This window comes from Callospermophilus lateralis, chromosome 7 (genome assembly GCF_048772815.1).
Source record: "Callospermophilus lateralis isolate mCalLat2 chromosome 7, mCalLat2.hap1, whole genome shotgun sequence".
Taxonomy (NCBI): Eukaryota; Metazoa; Chordata; class Mammalia; order Rodentia; family Sciuridae; genus Callospermophilus; species Callospermophilus lateralis.
In genome coordinates, this window is record NC_135311.1 from 59,263,216 (window position 1) to 59,289,833 (window position 26,618).

At 35.8% G+C, this 26,618-nt stretch overlaps 1 protein-coding gene across 1 annotated transcript in view; it reads left to right on the top strand.

Moving 5' to 3' along the window:
* Positions 1-26,618, top strand: part of Dpyd (dihydropyrimidine dehydrogenase) — a 798,303-nt gene that overhangs the window by 549,890 nt on the left and 221,795 nt on the right. Inside the window, exons 17-18 of the mRNA XM_076863439.1 lie at positions 22,337-22,457; positions 23,527-23,646. Coding sequence (XP_076719554.1) covers positions 22,337-22,457; positions 23,527-23,646 — 241 coding nt within the window. The remainder of the gene's footprint in view (positions 1-22,336; positions 22,458-23,526; positions 23,647-26,618) is intronic.

The following is a 26,618-nucleotide window of genomic DNA, read 5'->3' on the forward strand; positions in this document are numbered from 1 at the left end:
AAACAAAATAAGTGTGGCTGATGATATCTGATTGTTAACCATGCACATACTTTAGTTACTACACAAGTTCAGTTTTTCATTAAGCAATAACTATTACTATGAGCCACAACAAGCAAATTATATAGAAGGGAAGAGATAACCATCTTTACAATTTCCTTGGAGCTTCTACTACTTGAAAAGGAGCACATCCTGACTTTTATAGTCAGAATAATCACTATTTATTTTTATGACCTCATTTTATACTATATCAGGATGAAATACAGAATATTTAATCTCCAACAGGTGTCCATTTCCTAAATAAGAAATAAAGAACATAGATAAATTATTCTTTCTATGTTAAAATTTTATATGACTGCATAATAATCAATAGTGTGGTCAAGTTTGGACTTGAGATTTTCAGAAAAGCTAATAATACACATTTTCATTGTGGATTTTGGTGTTGTAGAGTGATGGGAAATATCATGGAAATAAAATATCAAAATATTTACATTCTTTGTAAATTTATATATTGATCAAGATTTTGGTAAAATGATCTGATTGTCATTCTTTTTTGTGTGATTTTGAGTTTCAAATGTAGGTTTAGACATTTATCTATTGTGATGATTATTTATGATGACTCAAAGTTATTTCTTACCCTTACTCTTTAGTAACCAGCAGAGTACTCCTCTAGCATCACTTTAATCCAGGATTAAATATAGGAACTAAGGAAAGTTAAGAGTATGCATTTATAACTCTGATTATATCCCAAAGAGAAATATACTTGATGTTGAATGTGCTTGTAATATAAATGGCTATTCTCACTCTAATATGGTTAATTCAAAGCTAATGGCATCACCATAAAAATGAGTTTATGCAAGATTCAAATTGGTAGCACTTTCATATTCTAAAATATATTTTGTAATGTTCATTGATATTCATGAAATCTTAACAAAATTCAAATTACCATTATGCATCTTCTTTGGCCTTCTTTGATAGAGTTTTAGGCTTAAATTCATCCTACCAAATTGTCCCCAAAACCAGGAAGTAATAATCAGAAGTTACCTCTCATTACCCTCAGATATATTTTCACTAACTTGTTTTAAGCAAAATATTAGCTTTAGTAAATGTGCAATGAAACAAAGACATGAAATAAAAATCCCTTGATATGAAGAACTGGTATGATAGATTAACAGAAATTTAGAGTATTGTTTTCTACATGGACTAATTGCAACATAATCACAGTAAAATTTCAATAAACTTTAAGTAGATTTACTTATATAAAAGTAAGCATTCACCTCTCAGATAATTAACAAGAGTTTGGGGAGGATGCTTCCTAAAAACATACCTATATTTTAGGTATTCTGAGCTACACCCTCCCCTTATACCCCCACACATACTAGTTGGAGCTCTGTTACTTTATTTTAACTAATGCTCTGTTACTTTATTTTAACTAATGTGTCTTGTAAATGTATGACCCTATTCATATTTTCCAAATATTTTATCATATTTTCCAGTTATATCACAAGTAATATTCACTTATTCATCTATTTAATATGTTTCTATTGAGCAATCAAAATAGAAATATATATATATCCCTAAGGAGAGATAAATGAGAAAATTAAATCTCTTAATGATTTTAGCAAGTGTGCATGATGTGAATAGGGAAGGGCATTGTAAATAGAGGAAATGACATTAATAAATTCTGGCCTAGTAGTTAAAAATAAGTGGATTAAGATGACTGGCCTAATACATTATATAGTGATTGGTTTGGACTGTGTATCTGCTGCAGTCTGGCTGGGCACAAAATCACAAGCCACTCAAGCAGGAACAAATTTTATTTTTGAAACTGCCGCCAATGCCCCGAACGCTCTCGGGAAGATTGCCAACCGACGTACGCGGCGTTCTCCCGGAACTGACCTCTAGGCGTCAGCCTCCTGTCTTAGGTTGATACCACTGCAATTGGATCATACCCGTCACTGACTACTGGTCCAGCATATAGCCATACTTGTGGATAGGCCTATGCACCAGTGGGGGGGTGAGGTTCTTTGCCTCACCTCTGTTGGCCCCCAAATTTGGCCTTGGTGCCAGTCGGGGGGTGAGGTTCTTTGCCTCACCTCTATTGGCCCCCAAAATTAGACCATCACTAGTAGAAGGGAGGAGGATACAGAAATGCCATGACACCAAGTCAATTGACGGCTCCTTAGGAAAAATTGCATCACTGGTGACACATCAGCAAAGATATGCCAGCACTACCATAATTCGCTGCATCAACAGATAGATCACAATGCATACAAGTGATACATAGTCCAGGCAAGTTCTGTAAGCAGTTCAAAGCGGAGGAATCTATCAATATGTCCATTTCCTCCCAAAATAAATTGACTCCTTGAATGAGCATTACTTGTTGAGTTATTATTCATTGATGCATCAGTTTATACAGTTTGTTGTGATAACTATCGAAGAAACTGTAGTTTGGTTTTATCTTTGTCTTCACCGGCACTGGGATGAAGATAGGAATTCTGGTAATGATGCTAAAAAAAAAAATTATGTAACATTCCAACAGGTACTAAGAAAACAATTTTCTGAACAATTTACATTATCCTGAACAGAATTATTAAATATAATGAAAAGGAAAGGTGAAAGTAAACAAACAGATCTGTTAACCTCCTATTTGTTCATATATTAAAACAATCTTCAACAGCTGTTTACCCAATTTAAATTAAACCATTAAAATCACGAGAATAATAAAAAAAAAATTTGGATCCATTTATTCATGAGCGTTCCTCATATATGATATATGGACATATGCACATACAGACATACAACACAAAACAGAAGTGTGCACACGTAACATACAACACATAAGACAATAGTAAAGGCCTGTAGCTTTACATAGGTGAAATCTCCATTGCAATGTTTAAAAACTCCACAGTCAAAAAATAAAACTGATCAGAAAAACATTAACCTAGGTCTGTATGAGCTCAAAAATAAAATAGAAATTTATGATGTGAGAAAAAGCAATAATAAAATAGATGTTGAAAAAAGCATCCTGGTTAATCACTGTTGCAGATGTAAGAATAGCCAAGCTGGTGTTCTGGATATCAGCTGTTATGGATTTGAGTCAAATCATCTTCTTTTTGGTCTGTAGAAATTGTTTTGGTTAATCTCTCTGGAATCCAAATCGGCTGCTGTTCTCCCTGTGGAAACACACAAACAGAGCCCCGACTCCACACAATCACTGGGTCAGAACCTTTCCATTGTCCTGTTAGAATATCCTTCCAAAGTACCTTAGACTTATGTACATTTTTTTGGATACAAATGTCTTTCCGCAGCACTAAGCCCTGATGAATCCAAATTTAAAATGTTTAGAGTAAAAAGGGTTATTTTAAGTTTATCTTTGGGGGATATATACCCCTTTCCAATTCCCTCATTTTGTTTTAATAAGTACATTTTAATAGTTTGATGAGCTCTTTCAACTATGCCTTGTCCCTGTGGATTGTATGGAATTCCTGTTATGTGAGTAATGCCAAATGATGAGCAAAATTGTTTAAAAGAGGTAGAAGCATAACCAGGACCATTATCTGTTTTTAACTGTTTTGGAACGCCCACAGTGGCAAAATTTTGTAAGCAATGAGCTATAACATCTTTGTTTTTTTCTCCGGCATGAAGGGAGCCCATCAAAAATCCGGAAGAAGTATCAACTGTAACATGCAAATATTTTAATTTTCCAAATTCTGGCAAGTGTGTGACGTCCATCTGCCAAATATGGTTAGTTATCAGTCCTCTAGGATTGACTCCAAGATTAACTTGTGGTAAAAATGTCACACAATTTTGACATTGTTTTATTATATGTCTGGCTTGTTCTTTAGTTATTTTAAAATGCTTTTGTAAAGTATTAGCATTGACATGGAACCTTTTATGAAAAATTATAGCTTCTTCTATTGTGGAGAAAATATGTATGTCATGTGTAGATTTATCTGCTAATTCATTGCCCAAACTAAGGGCTCCAGGCAATCCTGTATGTGCCCTGATATGTCCTATAAAGAATGGATCTTTTCTGTCCCAGATTAGACTTTGTATTGTGGAAAACAAAGAGAAAACAGTAGTAGAAGAGGAAATCCTACCAGCATCTTCAAGGGATACTATAGAATTAACTACATACTGACTATCAGAAAATAAATTAAATACAGAATCTTTAAACATCATAAAAGCTTGTAATACTGCGTTAAGCTCTACATTTTGAGCTGATTGTTTGGGTACTAAAAATGTAAAAGTTTGATCAGGGGTAACTACTGCTGCTGTACCATTATTTGACCCATCAGTGAATATATTTGGAGCATTCAAGATAGGGGTTTTTCTTGTAATTTTTGGAAAAACTACAGGATGCTTAGACCAAAAAGACAACAAAGGATTAGATGGTAAGTGATTATCAAATGAAACATTAGATTTACACATGATTATTGCCCAAGTATTTAACTCATTAGCTAACTCATCAATTTGATCCATAGTATATGGAGTAATAATTTTATTGGGGGAAATCCCAAACACTCCCTTTGCTGCTTTTATTCCTTTGAGTATTAATTGTCCTACAGCCTCAGGATATCTAGTAAGAATAGTGTTTGGAGAATAAGATAAATGTATCCACAATAATGGACCTTCTTGCCAAAATACTCCTGTAGGAATATTTTTGTTGGTAGTACAATAAATAATAAAGGCAAACTTATATCCAAATGCATATTTTCCATATATGTTTCAATGAATTTTAATGCCTTTCTTGCTTCAGGCGTTAACATGTGGGGTGAATTTGGATCTGATGGACCTTTTAGGATATCAAATAAAGGTCCTAGCTCTCCTGTTGGTATGCCTAGATAAGGTCTTATCCAATTTATGTCTCCCAATAATTTTTGAATGTTGTTAAGTGATTTGAGTTGATCTACTCGTATTTGAATTTTTGGTGGATGGACCATGGTTGAGGATAATAGAACTCCTAAATAATTAATTGGAAGATTTAATTGTACTTTTTCTATTGCTATCTCTAGATTATAATTTTTTAATAAATTTGTAAGTGTGGCATAACATTCTAGCAATGCGTTTTTATCTTTATGCACCAATAACACATCATCCATATAGTGAAATATTTGTAGCTCAGGATTTTGATTTCTAAGTGGCTGGATTGCTTTGTTAACATAAATTTAACACATAGTTGGACTATTAGCCATCCCTTGAGGGAGTACTTTCCATTCATATCTCTGATCAGGACCTTCATGATTTAGTGCAGGGATAGTAAATGCAAAATGTGGACTATCCTCAGGATGAATTGGAATTGAAAAAAACCAATCTTTAATATCTATAGCTAAAACATACCAGGTTTTTGGTAAAGCAGACAATTGGGGAATCCCTGATTAAGCAGGTCCCATAATAACCATCTCATTATTAATGTCTCTTAAATCTTGCAATAATCTCCATTTACCAGATTTCTTTTTAATGACAAAAATGGGAGTATTATGGGGAGATACGGAAGGTTGTATATGTCCCTCCGCTAATTGTTGTTTGACCAGGTCATGGGCTACTTGTATCTTTTTTTTAGTCAGGGGCCACTGAGGAACCCACACTGGTCTTTCTGATTTCCAAGTAATTTTTATTGTCTCAGTGGCCCTTTCTGAAAATCCAATCTATGTCTATTTATTCCTTGATCTATTTGAATTGGTGCTGCTATACCTTGTTCTTGTTATCTTAATCTTTTTTCTTTCCTAAAGCCTTTTCTAGCCCTAGTAGTGGGCGCGTTAGATTGATGTTATTTGTTAATATCAAACCTAATTGATCTAGGACATCTCGTCCCCATAAATTTATAGGAAGATGATCCAATACATAGGGCTGTATAGTTCCTTCACATCCTTCAGGATCCTTCCAATCTAATACCATTGCACTTCTATGGGGATTAGTCGCCACTCCTAGGCCTCGAAGCGTTTCAGTGGCTTGTTGTAATAGCCAATGTTTTGGCCATTCTTGACGAGATATGATGCTAAGGTCAGCACTTGTGTCCAATAGCCCATTAAATTCATGTCCTTGAATATTTAGTTTTAGCATGGAGCAAGAATCTAAATTTAAAGACAGCATAGCCCAATCTACACCTGTGGAGCCTAATCCCCTGGTACCTCTTTCTACAGCATGGCTGGAAAATTTATCACATAGGCTTGGTATTATTAATAACTGTGCTATTCTATCTCCTTGTGAAATTACTGATATACCTCTTGGAGAACTAGCTATAATTTTTATTTCACCCTCATAATTGGGATCAATTACCCCAGGACTTATCATAAGTCCTTTTAGTGTAGAAGAACTGTGTCCCAATAATAAGCCTACTGTTCCTTGGGGAAGAGGTCCTTTTACTCCTGTGGGAATGATTTGAACTCCTATCTCTGGAGTTAGTACTGCTCTGGCGGAGGCGCAGATGTCCAACCCTGTGCTCTCTCTAGTTTGTCTGATGAGGGATTTAATGGATAATGTGTCCTGGGCACTACCCTGATGGTGTTGCTGGGTTCCTCCATTGCCCCATATACTTGTGGTTTTGGACCCCGGAGCATTGGGCCCCCTAGTCCGTTTTTTGGCAATGGAGCCTGATGCCTTTCTCCATGATATCGTGGGTAAACACTTGGTCCTTGTCCGTTTTTTGATAACAGAATACCCTCTATGGTGGTTTGAGAATGGCATTCATTAGCCCAATGTCTCCCTCTACGGCATCATGGGCAAATACCCAGTATTCTATTCCTTTGATACCTAGCTTTGTTAAACCCTCCTCCTATGGGGCAACTCCTTTTAAAATGTCCTGTTTGATCACAATTATAGCATGTTTTTGGCCTGGCATCTAAAGCCTGTTGTACTGCTGCCAAGACTTGCCCTTGTTCATTAATGTCTCTACATAATTTAATATATGTGTTTAAATCTTCATATCTCCATGGTCTAATGACCTCTCTGCAGCAACGATTTGCTTGGTCATTAGCCAGTTGTTTTATAAATGGCATTGCCTGTTCTGTATCCCCAAATATTCTAGAAGCTGTTTGAATAAGCCTATCTACAAATTCAGCGTAAAAGTTCATTAGTTCCTTGTATTACCTTAGATAATTGTCCTTGTAAATCTCCATGCCCCTGTAAAGTTTTCCATGCCCTAACCGCATCTACAGCAATTTGTGCGTATACACCAGGATCATATTCAGTTTGTTGCCGTTGACCCTCATAAGGTCCTTTTCCTAACAACATTTCTAGATTTCTTTGAGGGTAACCGGCTGCTGCATTTCGCCTAGCTGTCTCCGTGCAAAATTCCTCATTGGCAACCTTCCATAACAAATATTGTCCTCCATTTAGCACAGATCGACACGTTAACCCAATCTGCTGGTGTCATGTCCAAGTTGGTAATAGATTCGACCATACTTATGGTAAAGGGTGCTTGGGGACCATAGGTTGATACAGCCTCCTTTAACTGCTTTACTGTTTTAAAATCTAAAGCACGGTGAATTCGTTGCCCTCCTGCCTGCTCAAGTACAGGGCATGCTAATCTTTGAGTTCCTGCCTCAGGATTCCATCCATCAACTAAGGGAGTTGAGGGCCACTCAGCTGTAGATGAAGCTATTGGTTGAATTACGCCCTCTGTTGATAGAAAGGAGTTAGTAGCAGCCTCCTGTTGTAGCTCCCCCCCTGATGGTTGTTTTTCCTCTAAGCTTTCTTCCTTTAAATTTTCCTCTGTCTGACTAGCTCGAGAGACCTTATCTTTTGCTTGACCTAACATGTTTTCTACCATAGTCTGGACCCCTAACAATTTACTTAACAGTCTTTCGGTTTGTTTTTTACTAGTTTCTAATCTACTATAAAGGTAACGCAACCCAATATGATAACATAAAACAAAACCGAAACAGAATGAAACAAAAACGGAACAAAAAATCGTTGTATCAATTTTTTCTTTCTCAGGGCTGAACAACTTCAAACCTTGAGCCAACCATTTTTCCCAGTTTTCCAGAGAAAATTCTAGGGATAGGCAGCTTGAAACAAAAACAAAATAAATCAAAACAAGAACACATTGCTTTTTGAAATGGTCACCCTTTCTCTCGCCTTCCCTCAGGGGCGAGCAATTTTACTCACCTCCAAGATTCAGGCGTGCCCCTCATGGACCACCAAATGCCACAGTCTGGCTGGGCACAAAATCACAAGCCACTCAAGCAGGAACAAACTTTATTTTTGAAACTGCCGCCAATGCCCCGAATGCTCCCGGTAAGATTGCCGACCAATGCACACGGCGTTCTCCCGGAACCCAAAAGGAAGTTCCTCCTTTGGAATTCCCTCCTACTGCACTTCCCCAACCAATGGGAACTCTTCAGGAGTCCCATAGCAGGCTGAGGTGAACAGCAGGAGTCCAATATCCATATGAATGCAGATCTTAACATAATCATATCATCTCAATGGCTAGCTGGCGTCACCTTTCAACCAAAAATGCCATGCATCGTATTACTTGGCTGTGGCTCTTAGCATGTATCATGGTTCATATGTTTAACATATTCTATGGTTTATTTCTTAGAAAGAATTGTGACCATAATGTAATAGTACTGTTTTAAAATGGATCCCTTTCATGTATAAGGTTCATAGTATTGCCATTATAAATAGGTATATTTAGATATGTTAGTGGTGTAGGTGGGAATTTGATGATTCATATGAAAATTGAGGAAGGATCTATATTTATCTAGACATGAAAGCCCTACATGATCTACCTTGTCTTACTGGGGAAAGAGGAGATGTTAAAGACTGATTGTTTGATTATAGATGGGTGCTTTGCTTCAACTGAAAAATCTACCTCTGTTTCCTTCTCCAGTTGTCCCCATGGTAATGTACAGTTTCATAAATTCCCACTAGTGTCACACTCAGGGATATTGACAACCTAGGTCTTTTAAGAGGTAATATCTTCTAAATGCTTATTTTTGTCTGCTTGCTTTTAGTAAAACTTTGTTTTGTTTAAATAAAAAAGCACCTAGCAACCAAAGCAGGGGAATTATGAGCACCACGCATACAGAAAAGGTTAGTTCAGTATTATTTTTAACAAGACCTGAAAACAATCTCAAAAGTAAAAAAAATGGGAAATAAAGAAGTAAAATAGTGTATATTTATATACTACAGAAATTATTATGTGAATATTAAAAGGACTTTTTAAATATTTAGTGACATAAGAAATGTACATGATATACTATAAAATGAAAGCTATGTAACTGAAAATGTTTAACATTAAACATTTCTTTACTCAAAGGAAATAGAAGGAAATACACCTTTTAATTATTGTTGTTGTTTACTTGTTTCATTATGAGTAATTTTTATTTTTATTCAAGCTTTTACTTTCTTCCACAATAATTAGGAACTCATCTTTTATAATTAGGAGAATACTTTTTTAAAAATAACATTTGGAGAAGGATTTAATACAGAAGAATTGTATCAATTATGGTAAAGATTTGTTCTTATTTTTTCTTTCAAGGTAAAACAAAAAGATATGATTTTAATCTGTAGTGGGATAGGAAAGAGATCCGTGTGAATTTGATGAGCATGAGTATTGGGAGAATCAGCCTACTCTGTCTCTCACTAGGGATGATTTGAAGAAAACAGTAAGCTCGAATGAGTCAGCCACAATAAAGTTAATATATGTGAGCATACTTGGTAAACCAGTAACTGTTGTGTCTGTGTTAGTTTTGATATTGTTTGGGAATGATGTAGATAATTTTGGAATCCTATCTAAGCCTGCAATTTCAGTAATATGTTCACTTAACAAAGTTTATTCTTTGAGTTTCTGGCTGTCATATTGTAAGAATTTAGAGTTGTTGCTTAAGTCACAACTGATACCTTTAAAAATGACATATGGTCTCTTTCTCCTTTCATATATGCAGGTCTTCATAACCTAGCAAATTAACTTTTTCATCATGGTGTTAATTCTAGTTGTGATAAATATAAAATAACTAATTCAAAAATACTTGTTACATACTTTTTAAATATCAAGTAAGGTTCTAATAGTTCAGATTAATTTTGTTGTTGGTTTTCTTTATATATTTTTGTGGATATTCGTAACTAACTTTATGTCTCTCTGACTGCATACTCACAAATTACTGTTGACTTTAAGTGGGACAATCTTGCCTCTTGAAATTCTCATTCTTCCTGATTTCTTTGGAGTATTTTATATCAGGTCCTATTCACATCTGTTTTATTGGAGTTGCTTTTCTTCTCTGTTGTATTTTTTTCTAGTTGTTTGTTTTTTCTCTTACTGACCATTGCAAAGATGCTACATATTCATATCAATAATCACAGAGCCCTTTTCTTTCTATCTTCTAATTTGTTCACAGACTTCAAGTACCATCTGAATGGTAATAACTCCTAACTCTATGTTTCTAAAACTCCATCCTGAGACCTAAATTATAAACTATAAACTCAACCAGATGTTTTTCAGGTAGATGTCTTGGAGTGACCTAAATTTCTTTCATTATCTTTGCAACCTCCAATCTGTTTGTCTTATATTTGTCACAAGCACACACACAGACACATAGACACACACACACACACACACACACACACACACTATAGAGCTAAATAAAAATAATCAAATCACTCTACTGTTAATCTAGGTTCCCATTCACTTTGTATACACATTAAAAATGGCAAATTGGGGCTGGAGATGTAGCTCGAGTGGTAGCACGCTCGTTGGGCATGCGTGCGGCCCGGGTTCGATCCTCAGCACCACATACAAACAAAGATGTTGTGTCCGCCAAAAACTAAAAAATAAATATTAAAAAATTCCCTCTCTCTCTCTCTCTCTCTCTCTCTTTAAAAAAATGGCAAATTGGGGTTGTTTTTTCTGTCTGTTTTTTATATCAAAATGATACTGTTCATAAAGCTTTCCCAGTTAGCTGCAGATGCTTGCAGGTGCCCAATCAAGGACCAGATTCAATACCTTTCTGTATTCCCACAACTCCTTTACTTATTAAAAAAAAGACAAAGCAATAAGAAATATGTGATTTCGAATGTTGCATATTAAGATCTGGGAATATCAGCAACTAGGAAGGTATAAAATGAAATCTTCTCTATTATGCTGAATGCTGTCTTCACCTAGATTATCCAAAAATCTAATGAGGTATTCTACATCTAGGTGTTAATTATATAAACCAGTAAAGATAACCATAGTGCTCCTTTTTAAATGAAAAAAAAATGCAAAGTTTTAAACTCTCTAATTTTAACAGTCCTTTGGGTACTTTACATTTGTTGAATATTGCAAAAGTAAATACCCATCTGTTTTTAGTACTAATATGATTTTGTATATCAAACAGTTTGAAGATTTTTCCCTTATGCAAGCTTCATCAACTGTTTTATCAACAACATAGGCTTCAGGCACTTGCATAAAGTTGAGTTGGGATAAATGAAAGATCCTTGTCGAATTGGTAATCATGCAGGTATTATGAGTGAAAAGGAGATCATATTTTAATTTAATTTCAATGCCTCAAGATATTTTCCCTTATGGGCTATATTACCATTCTCTGTCTACATATCCATCTTTTAAGAAATCATAGCTATTCTTAATACATTTCAAATTAAGCTTTCCTGGATGTGGCTGATATATGTCACTTCCTTCTGCAAGGGTCTCTTGAATTGTCTGAGGGGATTGCTCCTTATGACATATTCAAATGATTTACAGAGGAGTAGAGATATAATCCTAAAGGCCACATATATATTCTACTGATTCTAACAAATTTCAAAATTTCAAGGTCCTCAGTGGTTATATCTTGATTGTAAGTACTTTGAGGACAAAGTTGATACCTTACTTTGATGTCTTCTAGCCCCTTAGCTCTTTTCTCAAGGAGAATGGTCATAGGCAGCATTTGGTACATGAGCTTCCACAGAAGCATGGGTCTTGGCTACCATTGCCATGGCTCAGATAATGTATCTTGGGCAAAAAGAGACTATCTGTGGACTAAGTAAAAAAAGGTCAACAGCCCTTGAAGGAGTGTGAGACCATAATTCAGGCACTCAGACCATTTTATACAGGACAGTGGCTAACTGCCTGGAGCAATCACTAATTGCAAGGAACAGAAACTGACTCTGGCTATATGATGTCTGACAGAATCAGAGAAAGGTAGGAATGTAGATGTAGACGGATATGTAGACTCAGAAAAGGGGCAGAAACCAAAGGGTCCAAAGAAGGACGCCGAGAATTATACAGCTAACAGGCAGCCTCTGCTAGTGCTGTTGCCCATCCCTATTGCCATCCTGGGTGCTGTCAAGAGACAGCATACCACATGTCACCACAAATGAAACTTGGCTACTTTTCTGATGGAGAGATTAAAATTTTTGGTTGAAGCTTCCATTAGCCCTTATACTTGGTTGCAAGAGAGTAGAGCGGAAAACTCTCTCTAATGGCTCACATAAGGAGAGCCAGTTACTGTGGCACATCCAGGCTCCATAGGGTGGGAGTTCTCCACAAAATAAGAAAGCAAACAAAATGTTGGGAAGGCAAAATATTAAGAAGCATGTGGTTGGCAGTGAATCTTCTTTGTGGGTTTGATTTCAAAACATATGGATTCTAGAATATATAGCAGAAACATTGAATTGGACAAGAGAAAAGGCAATAAGGTAATAAGAGTAGACATAGAAATGAAAAGAAAGATGCTGTGAAATAAAAGCAGATTCATTAGCATTGTGGTTTCTAATCCTTCAATCAATAGACACCCACTCTAAAAGGAATAAGAAAGCAAAAGCTAGTCTAAAGAGCTGCTGTATATCCTACAAGATGAATGAGAAAAATCCTAGTCCCTAGAGAAATGGGTCTGCGTTACCAAAATATTTCAGGCTCTTTCTTACTTTCTCTGTGTATATCTGTAATAAACTCCCAATATGGAGTGCACCACTGACCATGTTTCCTTGATACCTGAATTTAAAAAAGATAACTCCTTTTTACATACACACACACACACACACACACACACACACATCTTGTGATGTATACTCTTCTAAACCACCACACAAGTGTAAATAAATTGGTAAAGAATGGCTCATGGTTTGAGTAAAATCTAGTATTCATGAAGTTTATGTCAAGAGCTTATGAATATCACACTTATAAAAGGCCATGTTTAGAAATTTCCTCATCTCATGTTTTCACATACAGTCTTTTTACAAAGTTACCCCACTTTTAGTATATCCAAATCATTTTCAGCTCAAAGAGTGAAATAAGTCCAAAGAGCTGGCAAGAACAAACAAACAGAAAAGTCTTAGACATTTCTTTCCTGCTCTTACAGCCGCAGTAGGAAGAAATTCCTTAAGGAACTGTACCAACTTGTTATGGATGAGTTCTCCTTAGCTGAAACCATTCATTGCCAGGGGATTGAGGTTTTCTCTGCTATGTTATTTAAAATTGCCTCTGCGGTAATTCTTTTTTGCTTGAATTTCATCAAGTTCCCAGGACAGAAGCATGACTTCCCCAGACTCTCTTCATCCTAAATGTGTCTATCAGCATAGTGGGTGCTCCAGGGCAGAATGCTGTTTTACAATAGCCTCCTCCCTGGATTGGTTAATCATTCACACCAATATGGGATTATAAAGATACTGAGGTTTTATGCTTGTGGTTGTTTCCCAACTCTAGTGCTGGAAAACATAAGCAAAGTGAATAGACCAACAGATGTATAAAATATCAATTGTTACAGTGTTTACACTAATGTTCTACATTAAGAAAACAAATTCCAAGCTGCCTGAAGTCTGCAAAGAATAAAAACTCCTTATTATACACTTAAATACTCACTTGCCCTCATCCAAAATAAATCCATACATAGTAGTGCAGGCAGCTGCCTGCACTTCATTACCTGCTGAAATGATTTAGTGTGTTCTAAGCTGTGATTAGGAAACTTGCTGGGGTTCAGTTCAGCTCAGCTGGCCCACAATTTTGAGCATCTATTGGTGGTATCAGTAGAATATGTGCACAGCCTGCCTCTACAATATTTAGATTTCCCAGATTGTGCTGCATAACCTCATAATAAGCAAACTATAGATGGCACCCTCTTTGCATGGCAGATAATAATAGCAGTGGAGACCACCAGGAATTAGATAAAACTGGAAGATCTGTTGCCAGCAGTGGTCCAGGGGTCATGTCCTGTCTCTTGGCTCGGGTGTCCTCACAGGAGTAAGTTTCAAAACACAAAATGTATTTCAAGTACAGCAAAGTTTATTAGAGGAGAAAGAAAAATGTCCCCATGTAAAGGGAAAAAGATATTTTCGAAGAGGAGAACAGTATACTACCCCTTTGTCGCTTAGTTTTTGGGAGATCTTAGGAAAGTTTTTCAGGTCCCACTTCTCAACTTTTGACAGACAGTAGGATTACATCACATTTCTAAGTCTCTGCTGCTCATGGACTTACCCACAAGTTCTCAAGCAAAACCCATGGTGGAGGTTTTACTCTTATAATGACATGCTAAATATGTAAAGGCAGCTCTCAGTGACATTGGTCCATGCTGAACATTTCTAACTGGAACTTGTTCTTTCAGACTTTATAGTCAGTAGGCTTTGCTTTTAGTTATCCTGTTTTTGTGGGTCTTGGAATCTTTGGTCTATATAAAGTTCACAAAAGTCCCCCCTTCAGGGTAACCTTTGCCCTTCTTCTCAACAGGTAACCTTTGTCCTTCTCAACAGGGCAAAGGCTTACCCTCCTGGGACCTGAGAACAGCTCTACAGATACCAGGTTGTTTGCAGAGGAATGTAACATTTCTTATTGACTTAAGTCAGAGCAGGGCCAGAATGGCTTTGGGTGAATTGCTTCTTAAGAGAAAACATGTGGAGTGCCAGTACATTGGCCCTGTCTATAGAATTATCCCTTTAACTTCACTATCTGCTACCTATCAGTAGAAGGGCAAAAGGTTTACTGGGGAGTTGTGCCTGTGAAAAGAAAACCGGAAGAAGGATCAGGCAAGGGTAGATGTCAGCCCTGACATAGATTTGAGAAAATTCTGACAGCCCAATTGGGAGTAACGATTTCCTACTGGAGGAGTCCCACATTGGACAGAAGCCTGTGGGACCCCCTTGTACCTCACTTGTCCTGCCATTGTCCTTCATCCTTTAGAGAAACAGAACTTCAACTCAAGGTTGAGGCAGACTTAAAGAAGTGAACAATGAGAGGCTGTCAGCCCACTCCATTCTGGCTGGGCAAGTCTCTGAAAGAAGATCTGAGTGGTATCTACCTGTATCTGCTACCTGCTTTTGCATCTGTTTTATAAGATCTCTTCAGATCCTAATTGTCACTTTAGCATAAGTACTCATCAGTTATGATGAAAGGTTATATTATTCCTCTATCATTTAAAAAGTTGACTTTTAAATGGAAGTATACCATCTAACTTTCAGGGACTGAGTTTAGCTTCTGTTTCTTGGATGCAATGTGGGGTTTGCTAGAATAGAAACTGAAGGCAGTTACATAAAAAGATAGTAATAGCAATGTGAGGAAAAGACCTCTAAGACATTTACTGGCTAAAATAGTGCATGAACTATGGGCAGGAGATGTTCATTGATAGTTCATTGGTCAAATAAGATCCTTTCCAACTTTACTACCATTAGCATTGCCATCTGGGAGCTAGCAGAGAGGTTGTCAGAGAACCAGAAACTTATTACAGAGGATAAAGACAGTGACTCAAAACACCTAGCAGATAGGAGTCATCTTAGCAGTGAATGTCAATTCTCATTCATTGAATAAAAACGCAAGCTTCTGAGACCAAGCACTTGGGAATGGAAAGCACCAATACTAAGCATGTCAGAGAAGTGGTACACTAGGGAAATCCTGTCTGAAAGCAAGAAAAACCAGCACTATAATATTGGCACATTGAAAAAAAATGCATTTAGAAGAATACAAAAGCCCCTTTCACTGGGAAGAATATGGGCAAACTCTTCTCCCCCACTAGACACCAGGAACCAAGGATGGGGAGTTTGGAGAATGATAAAAGGTTAAAGATAGAGACTGGAGAAATGCTCAATGTCCTTAAGATTCAAACATAAATGTCATGTGCTGTCTGAGCCCTCAGGGAGATTTTTATGGACTTACAGGCCACATTAGGGACAAGTGCCTTCCAAACACTTTTGCTAACTGATGGAGAGCATTAAGAGACTGTTTCCAAACTCCACTGGTGGGAGAGCAAGAACTACTGCTATCCTGTATCTCCAACTTATTTTGGCTTCAGTGAAGAAGAGAGACTAATGTTTTGCCCCCTCAATGAGAAAAGCTGGTATATAATTAAGAATTCTTCATTCTTTCATTCAACACAATGTTTGTTGAGTGTCTTTCATATCTCAGGTTCTGTGCTAAGGGATTAGGATCAGAGTAAGATATAACCCTTAAAAGACTAATAGTCTAATGGAGAGACATTGATTATAAAACAGGGACGGTGACTATCAAACTGTGATAAATGCATTAATAAAGAAATGTTATGGAAGCACTAAAGAGGCAGTCATTTACTAACCCACCCTGGACTGAGACAGGATGGGAGGATTGGTCCTAAGGGGTTGCTTCAAAGGGTGTTTCTCAAAAGGCAAGAGAAGGGCATTCTGAGTGGGGGGATTGAGAAAAAGCCTGCGTGCCTGAGGAGGACCCAAGACCTAGGTGAGCCTGTGCCGCCTTCTACTTAAGGCACGAGGAAATAGGCATGTGCATGTGTTTGTGTGTTTGTTGTCAGTTTGAATGGGGGGTACATAGATACATATCTCTTATACATATGCTTACAACATTTTATAATCACAATATGTACTTGTTATATGTAGTATTCTCCTCTGGATTGCAAAGTATTTTTATTTTTTTAAGAATAGGGATAGTATCTTTAAATCTCTCCTGTCTAACATAATGCATAGTGTGTAAAGTAATTGTTATTAGATTACCCTGAACCCAATAACTTTATTATACTCTAAACTTTCTTCTAAGTAAATAGAAATAAGAAAGGTAGTTTCAAGCTGGGCATAGTGGCAGATGATTGTTATCACAGTACTCAGGAGACTGAGGCAGGAATATCATGAGTTCAAGTCCAAACTGGACAACCTAGAGAGAGCCTGTCTCAGAAAAAGGAAAAAAAGAAAACAAAAAAGGAAATGTCATTGTCAAATTTTGCAGTATAATCTCTATTAATTCAGCAGTATTTGATGAATGCCCACAATGTACCAAGTACTATGCTACATGCTCTGAAATAATCTGAAATGATAAAGCAGGATCAAAATCTTTTTCTTGATACTGAACACTCAACACGTATTTCATTATGTGCCTGAGTTAGTCCTTAGTGTGCTGTGACCTCCTTATTCCACTCATGTTAGTATATAGAACAGAATAATTGCAATGCCTCATGGTCATTATTTGCTGAAAGTATAGAACCCACATTGCTTAGAATGTCCCCGCTTTTACTGTTCAATTTATATGAGTCCCCTCAGAATTATTTTAAAAATTTACATGAAGTTTTATGGCAATCCAATTTACCTATAATAAAATGAGCACCTTTTAAGATAAGAGTTTGAAGTGTTTTGACCCATGTCTATACCTTTGAAAATCACAGTCAAGATATAGAATATTTCCATCACTGTCAAAAATTGTCTTGTGCCTCTTTCCACTGAATCCCTCCCCCAGTCCCAAACCTCAGTCAGAGCACCTGCTCCTCTGCTTTCTAGCAGCATAGTTTTTCATTTTCTGCATTGCATATAAGTCTACTCACATATAGCATGTATTATTTTGTGTACTTTTTTAACTCATCATTTTTTTAAATCACTTTCAAGTTATGCCAGAATTTAGTAGTTTATTTATTGTTACTGCTGAATATTATTTTGTTGTGTGAATATATACAACTTGTTTATTCACTCACATATTGATGGATATTGGGGTTGTTTTCATTTTTGCAACTATCTTGAAAAATATTCTATGAACATTCATATGCAAGTCTTTGTGTGGAATTGTGTTTTCATGTATTTTGGATATATAATTTTGGGACTTATTGATCGGTTGGCAAGTCCCTGAATATCTTTATAGGAAACCACCAAAGAGCATTCCAAAGTGGTTTTACCATTGTTAGCAAGCTTAAGTCAGAAAAAGAGATTCAAGAAGGACACATGCTAAAATTAATTTAAAACATCTGCATTTCATCACATTTTTAATAGTCACTGAAATTTTACCTAGAGTAGTTGGCTACTAGGAATAGTTAACTCTTTTCTACCCTATTTTGTTGACAGTAGGATAAATACATCCTTTTGCCTATTACTTTGCAGCTACATCTAGTCTTACAGGTATAAATGAAAAAGAAACCTTTTATAGTTCTAGTTTACAATTGATAGCTGAATTTCACTTTGGGGAGCAATTTTGCTAAAGAAGACGATAGTTTAGAACATGATAATGGGAAAGAAAATTAAGAAGATGAAATTGGTTATAAGATTAAACTTCTGAGCTCCATTTTTCTCCATCAGAAAAGGAGAAATGAAAAAAAATGCTAGCCACCTCTTGTCATGTCATGTGAATTAAGACTTAGGAGTTCCTTAGTGGAAAACATTTTATAACTGGTAAAATTTTTCTGTGAACTCATTGTAATGCCAGCTTCTAAGAAATCCATTTTGAAAAGAATTGTACAGAGTGAAAATTACCAGGTAAATTGGAGAGAAATGTTTCTTCAAGCCAAAAATTTCACTTGTAATTTAGCTTATCAAGAAATTTTCACAGTCTCATTCTATAGGGCTTCTTCCTTTGTGGAGAGCATGAAACCAATGAGATTTGATGCCCCAAGTAATTGCCTGCCCTACAATGGAGAGGTCATCTTAAGGGCCTCAAAAGTAGAAAGGTGGGTCCTTTCTATAGAATCCCTTTAAGATGGAAAAAGAGGCATAATATTTCCAGGAATGAAAAATTATCTCATATCCTTAATTAAGAAATAAAACTTTAAAAATAACCAGTTTTGCACAATAGAAACCACTGCAGCAAGCAATATACTTAGTGCTACATTTCTTAATATCTGTTGGTGTGTTGTTTGGTATCCATAGGAATTTCTTCCAGAGCATATCAACTGCAAGCAGACACTAAGCTGTTGTGAGTAAAACGTTCAAATGGGCCAAATTTGTCTCTAGGATACTTGTATCCACTTTTCAGTACTTTACAAGTATGGTGGAACCTTCACCTCATGATGTATCCTAAAGATCACCAATTGCTCCCCAGGTCTGTCAGTCATTCCTTAAGGGCGTCAGGTGCCTTCCTGCTAATAACACCACAGACTTCTATCACAGGAAACCATTTTGTTGCTCAGAGCTATTGTGGGTGTGCACATGGATAACAAAGGTATTGGCGTGTGTGTGTGCGTGTGCGCACACAGACACACACACACACCCAGCCCAGCAGCTGCTATGGAAGAGATTCCAAATCATGGTCAGGGTTGGGCATTATTGATACCTGAAAAAGCAAATAAAAATTTACTGATACAAGCAGACTTTATGTATATTCAGCACTAAAAGACTTGTTAAGCTATATTTTTTGCATAATTTTTATTATTTTTCTTCAGTCTTACTCCTGAGTTTTTAAAGTAATCTTAGATTTTGTGGTTTTAAGATATCATCTATCATAAAATATATTCAGGTATTTCTTAAATCTCATCAGAGTATAGATTTTGATGGGTACATTAAAATACATTGAAAAATATTCCAAGTTTTTGTCATTCTTGATTCATTGACACAACAAGTACTTTTTGGCATGCCTGGAAAAAGAATTGCTTTGTTTTCGTTGCTTTATGTTGGTGTTGATATTATTTAAGATTCAGTTTTAGAGATAAGAGAAACTTTTCTTCCTTTTCTGAAGTTCTTAGAAAGACTTAGAAATTGTCTGAAATTTGCTCATTTCAATAAGATTCTCAAAACTGGCTTATTAGGAAAGAGAAAGCTATTTCATACTGTTACTAGAAATGAGAAGGTCAAGATGCTGAAACTGCAGAAACACTGTTAATTGCTTTTAGATCTTGAATGTTCAGAACAAAAGTGTGAAGAAACAGGAAAGTGTGAATGATTATATTCTACCCTCTAATTCCCTAAAGTAAACATATTCATTCTATCATTTTATAAGCCTCACCATATTTTTGTTGTATTAGAGCATTCCCTATTATACCTGTCAAATAAAACCTTGCAATTTACAGAATCGTCAATTTCACGATAATGATTGTCAGAAATTATTTTAAAACTTCTCTAATAATCAAATTTGTTTCAGCTATGATGATTAGTCAGCTGCTGGTTTAAGTAAATATGAAGATTTTCAAAATGTATCTGAACACCATCAACCTCACTCATAGAAATCTAGGAGGGTCACATTATGCTATTTCAAAGAGATAGATGATTCAAATAAGTCACAATTACCAAGGAACTGTCTACTTTTAGGAAACTAAAAAATAGAACAAACTCTAAGTTGCTAAACATAGATAAGAGGTACTTGGTTCAAGTAGTCAACCAGTGAAAATCAACAGGAAAAAAATTCTGACAAATGTTCAAAGTAAGTTATAAAGACATGGTGGTCAGTAATATTAAAAGCCACTTGAATATCAGATTATTAGTGTTCACTCTGTTGGAACCAAATAATATTTTAAATTTGTTTCAGTAATTCTTATCAGGCTACCTTCCATGTATTATGCAATTCAAGTGATCTTTAAATTATTGTCAAATTCTACCTTAAAGAGCGCGTTCACAAAGGACATGCAATTCATATCTTCTAGAGTTACTGTCATTTCTAGGCTAAGTCCCATGGAAATTCATAACTTAGAAATGAAAGTCACAAAGATGCAACTGCCTTCATAATGCCAATGCAGCAGTTATAAATATTTCATGAACATTGCATGGGCAGGGGCAGATCTCCATTTTCATGAGTTAGAATTTGTACAGCTAAGTCTCCAGATTTTACTATTCATAATGCACAGTATGCCCTGTAGAGCATTCCATAGAGTGCTTTTTAATATTTATGTTTAATGAAGAAATTACTGTTCTGAAAAGAGAACAAGCCAAGCCAAAGATTTCTTGTTAAAAGTATTAAGTTTTGCTGAATAGAGATGATAACGATCAACAGAAATTACCTCATTGAAGGATCTTAGCACATAAACACATAACTTTTATCATAATATAGTATGACAGATCAAGATACATTAAAACTAATGAAATGGTTCTCTCTAAAGATTAAAATATTAGAAATCTCATCTTAAAAAATTCGAAAGGTTAAAATGCAAAGAACAACTTTCTTTCATATAAAAATATTAATTATAAATAATATATTTGCCTACTATTTCATAATTTAGATACATATCCATATTTTCTTGTATTTTTATTTTTTCAAAAAGCATTTTAACTTGTTAACATAATATTACCAAGTTCAATAATGAATTGCCATTGCATATTTTAAGGTAATTTATCAAAGTGCATTATCAGTACCTGTCAGAATAAATTTTGCACTCAAAGTAATGAAAAAAAAAGGACTAGACTATTGTGTGTTTTGAAATCAAAGAACATTACTACAACTAAGTTATTTCAATAGAAGGGATAGGTGTTTGCCCTCTAAATGATACTTGTCCCATGAGAAAATAAAAGCTTGAAAAATCACAGGAAACAAGCACAGGAAAACATCTATTCCTTGCTTTTAAAAATGAGCATTTGATATTTTATTTCATTTTGTCATTTTGATCAATTCTTTCAAGTAGATGAGTGTTGAAAAAATGCTGTTTGGATCTTGGCAACATTTATGAAAGTAGGCTAAAGTTACTGAGCAGCTCCCAAATAATCCAGGGCTGAATTATTCCATTTTAGAATAGAGTATATATCACATTTGGATGGATGATGAAGTTGCAGATAGATTTTCTTTTGAATGTATTTCAACAAGACTAAGTCTTCTAATAATGAAAGCAACAGGCTTCAGATTGAGTATCATTCACTTGGGAGTTGGCAGTTTGAATATTTTTTATTAGGCTTAAACCTATGCAGGCACTAGAAATTCTGTAATGTTTTCTGAACTTGAAACCAAAAGTTTATGTTTCATTCCTGATATCATTTAATGGAAAATGAGAAACACTTTCTTCCAATTGGTTCCTTGTAATTTTATTTTCCAAAGACTCCCTTGAGGAATTTAACCTTTATGTGATGAATTTGCAGTTCACTTGAAGTGTGTTAACCTTAGTTCCCTAATGAGTCTAGGTGTAATGCTGAGGAGAAATTTGAGAAATATATCATGTAGCTCATTGTCAAGTTGGATTTGTCTTGCACATCTCCAGCTTTGCTGTTGTTCTTATACACATTTTGATCACAATTCTTTAATTATGTTCTATATTTAACTGACCTATTTGAACAGGATCCAGAGCTGGTTCGGAACATCTGTCGCTGGGTTAGGCAAGCTGTTCAGATTCCTTTTTTTGCCAAGTTGACCCCAAATGTCACTGATATTGTGAGCATCGCAAGGGCTGCAAAGGAAGGTAAGAACTAGACTTTTATCTGTTGCCCAGTTAGATAAATATTGGCCTGATTTATGTGGCCAAAATGGGGTATATTTTTTCCAAAAACATCTGTGTAGATCCTTCTTAGGTTTTAAGAAAATATTAAATGCAGCATCAATCTCACAAATGTAGTAGAGTCACACCTGGATTTTAGATAATAAATAGACCCCAATATTTGGCCAGGGAACACAAGATCATTTATAATTTTTATTAATAAACATGTTTTGCAAAGATTAAAAAATTATGAAACAAAGTTAAAGTCACAGCAAATTACTCCAAAGTAAGGAACCCATAATGTGATGATTGTGTAATAGTATTTGAATTGTTGCGGTTTTCTTTGGGGTGGGGGGTACCAGGGATTGAATTCAAGGACCCCAGACCACTGAGCCATATCCCCAGCCCTATGATGTATTTTATGTTGAAACAGGGTCTCACTGAGTTTCTTAGTGTCTAGCTAAATTGGTAAGGCTAGCTTTGAACTCACAATCCTCCTGTCTCTGCCTCCTGAGCTGCTGAGATAACAGGTGTGCACTACCTCGCCTGGCTAGTAAATTTGAGTCTTCAATAAAGTTGAAAAAGATACCAGTTCCCACACTATGAGATTTTTTATGAGTTTCCTGTTTATGAGAGAGAATCTAGAACACCATCTTAAATACAAGCTCAATAAATATCTATTAAATACATAAATTACGCAGTTGATGCATGACTTTACAGATTAATATGCTTATATTCTATTCTGTGGAAAGTACATCCTGACTGGAAAAGACATTTTAAATTATCTGGAAAATTACATAGAATACAAAACATTCAACATCAGTAAATCTATCTAATAATTCACAAAATGAAGTCATGGTAATTAAACCTTTTAAAAAATATCCAACATTTTAAGCATAACTGTAATAGTTAAATTAGTGTACACATTTGAGAAGAGGAAATTTCCCCACAAGAAGATAGAGTGTACATTTTTTTTCTGGGCATGTGGGTTTGAATGGGTTTTAATCATGGAATCTTTGAGAACTGGAGGCAAACCTTGATGTGTTTTTCACAGGTGGTGCAGATGGTGTTACAGCCACAAACACTGTCTCAGGTCTGATGGGACTGAAAGCTGATGGCACACCGTGGCCAGCAGTGGGTACTGGAAAGCGAACCACATATGGAGGAGTGTCAGGTAGGGGTTGTCTCTCTTTACATTATGCTTCCTTGGAGCTTGCTGTAAATTGAGGAGGTCATGTTCCAAACAAGGGTATCATGTCTCTTATAATCTTGAATTCTTATAACTCATTGCTGGTCGATATTCCTAATAGTGGATAACAGATGGAACAACTGGATGTGAATCCTCAAGTGTCTGTTAGTGTCAGATGAGAAAGTGCTGAAATAGGGTCTTGAATGAATTCTTTTCTCTTCTATCTATGCTTTCTTCAGAATTTCTCATTGTCATGGTTCTCTTTTCACTTATTATAAAAGCTAATACCATGGCCTTTGAGAGAAGAATATTTGCACCCTAATTATAATACTTTTTGCATAGTCTGAATTAGTTTCCACTCTTCATAGAATTTTACAATCTACCTTTTTCAAAAAGCCATGTTTTCACAAGTGTCCCAAACAAACCATTAAAGCATTGCATTTAAGCTTGAGCTAACAAGACATTGGCAGACCTCACACCTTTACACATTCTTTCTCATTCTCAAACACTTGCATTTGAAACAGAGAAGTTTTTATCCCAAGGTCCTAGTTAGGTCTTTTTGCCCTGTGCACTCTGTTGCTGTGACAACGTGAACTTGGCCTTGCCAAGACAATGCTGTGAGGTTCTTGACTGTACTGGTATGGGGATTAGTCTCCTTGGTGATAGAGAAAGTGGTAAATATACATAACAGAGTGGTGCCCTACTGTTCAAGAAAAGCATTGCTGAATTAGACCAAAATATGCTTTTGGAAGAAGCTGGATAGACACAAATAAGGCTCTGTCCATGCTGTGGAATTCTGTTGTGAGAGCATGAAGTGAGCCATGAGCCATGAGCCATGACAAAACAACAACAGCCAAAGGTTATATTCTTCTTATAATTGAATGCCCATCCCACAATGTCAGAACAAGGGAGGCTGACTAGCAGCACCTGCTCAGACCCTGACAGGACATCACTCTCTTTTATCAGGAGCTATCAAACAGGACCTTAACTCTTTACTGTAATGCAGAATAACATAGGCTGTGTAAGCAAATACCTCAGAAAGAAGCAAGAGACTCCGGAGTTGGACCACAATGTGCACTATGTTTTCTGTCAGCCCATTTCAATTTTTCCAGCCTGCCATGTTGACAGCAAGAGAATAAAGGAGGTCACTGAGGGTGCTGAACATTAAAAATTAATAAAAGAACTATTGCAGTAGTATTTTATATAAGTAACACCATTCACGTTTTCTCATTTAAGCTGCAATTTCTGAATATTCTCCCATACTATAACTCAGTCTAATAAAACTACGAAATTACAGCATTAGAGAAGTCTTTTGTGTTGCGGTCTTTAAGCACACACACACACACTGGAAATTATAGCAGTATCTGAAAACAAGTTCAGCTATACCTCAGGGCCTGTTAGCATTTCCATAAAACTCTATTTCTAAGATTTATAAATTCATATATAAATGTTCGCTTGGGCTATAAGCTCAGCTAAGCCTTGGTGGAACTTTCATTTTAAACAACAAAATATCCCTAACATTTTTAAGGACTTGTACCTTATTTCTAATAGGTTCTATATTAAGTTCCTTCACATTAAACAATCTGTTTTGAAAATAGCTTTTCCCATATTGACAAAATTAATACAGTTTTTCTCCTTTAAAGCAATGCTTGCATTAGTTTAAAGGTAATAGAATCTGAAAAGCAGTTTAAACAGGCAATGATAATATATTTTAGGATGGAAGCATGTCTATAACAAAGCACCTTCAGAATGAGTTATAGCAAAACCTAGCTAGTAAAATTGTGCTAAACAATAATGGTTTGAAGTTTTAGGAGTGATGAAATATAAAAATGGCTAAATACTATTCCTAGTCTATCAAATGTGACTGTCAGAACTTCAAATGCTATTTCAATTTAGAAATCACACAAAATATGCTGGATATATTTACAAGATTTAGAAAAAATAAATAAACAGCATAGTGCCAATATCTTCCCAAGCGTTCTCTCAGAACACTGGAATGCCTACTTTTAGAAAAGCTGTTTGAGTCACAGTTTTTTGTTGTTGTTGTTGTTGTTGTTTCTAAGTAAACACTACAGAGTTCCGTTTTGGATAGCTACCAAATAGCACGTGCTCTCTATTGCCAGGACAGGACATTCTACCCTTTCAATATATTCTCTATCTCCTTATTCAATCAGTATTTTTTTTTCTCAGAGTGAGATTTCTGTTTGAAATAGGAGTTTGTTTTTGTTTAAACGGGGAAGTAACCTTTGGCTATTGTTGTTTTATCACGGCTCATGGCTACACTTCATACTCTCATGACAGAAAACCTCAGCATGAGAGAGCTTTATTTGTGTCTACGCAGCCTCTTCCAAAAGCACATTTTTAATCTACTGTAGAAAAGTGTCACATTTTGGCATTGTTCTCTTAAGATGCATTAGCTAATAAGGGACAGTAACAGGCATTGGGGAGATAAAATCTCAACTAAGGAATATCAGTTGAATTATTTCAAATATTAGTCTGCATTCTAGAGCAATCTTTGCAAACACTGGTTCCCAACTCATGACTGTGTTATGGAATCAAGTTGAATAAACTTGAATCAGAATTTTAGAAAAATGAAATAGAACAGGAAAATGTCTAATGTTTTGCTCATAGTTAGGATAAGCTTTGGTCAAACTTCTTTTTCAGTTAGACACAGTATATGCATATGTATATATGTATCTACTTCGAAAAGGTTTGAAAGTTAAATGCTTTATTAAGAGAATTTCGTTAAATAAAATAAGTAATTAAGCTAATCAAAAGATAGCTTTTACTTGTTGCAATTTAGAGTTATACTAAGCGGGAATATTGGGACCATCTTCTAAGATACGGTCTTTTATCTTGCTACTTTAGAATGGCATTTTCTCCCCAACTCACCTGTAGGTGATTATGATGGGGGCAGGAACTTTGGGGTGGCTCAAACATATGGACCAAACTCATAA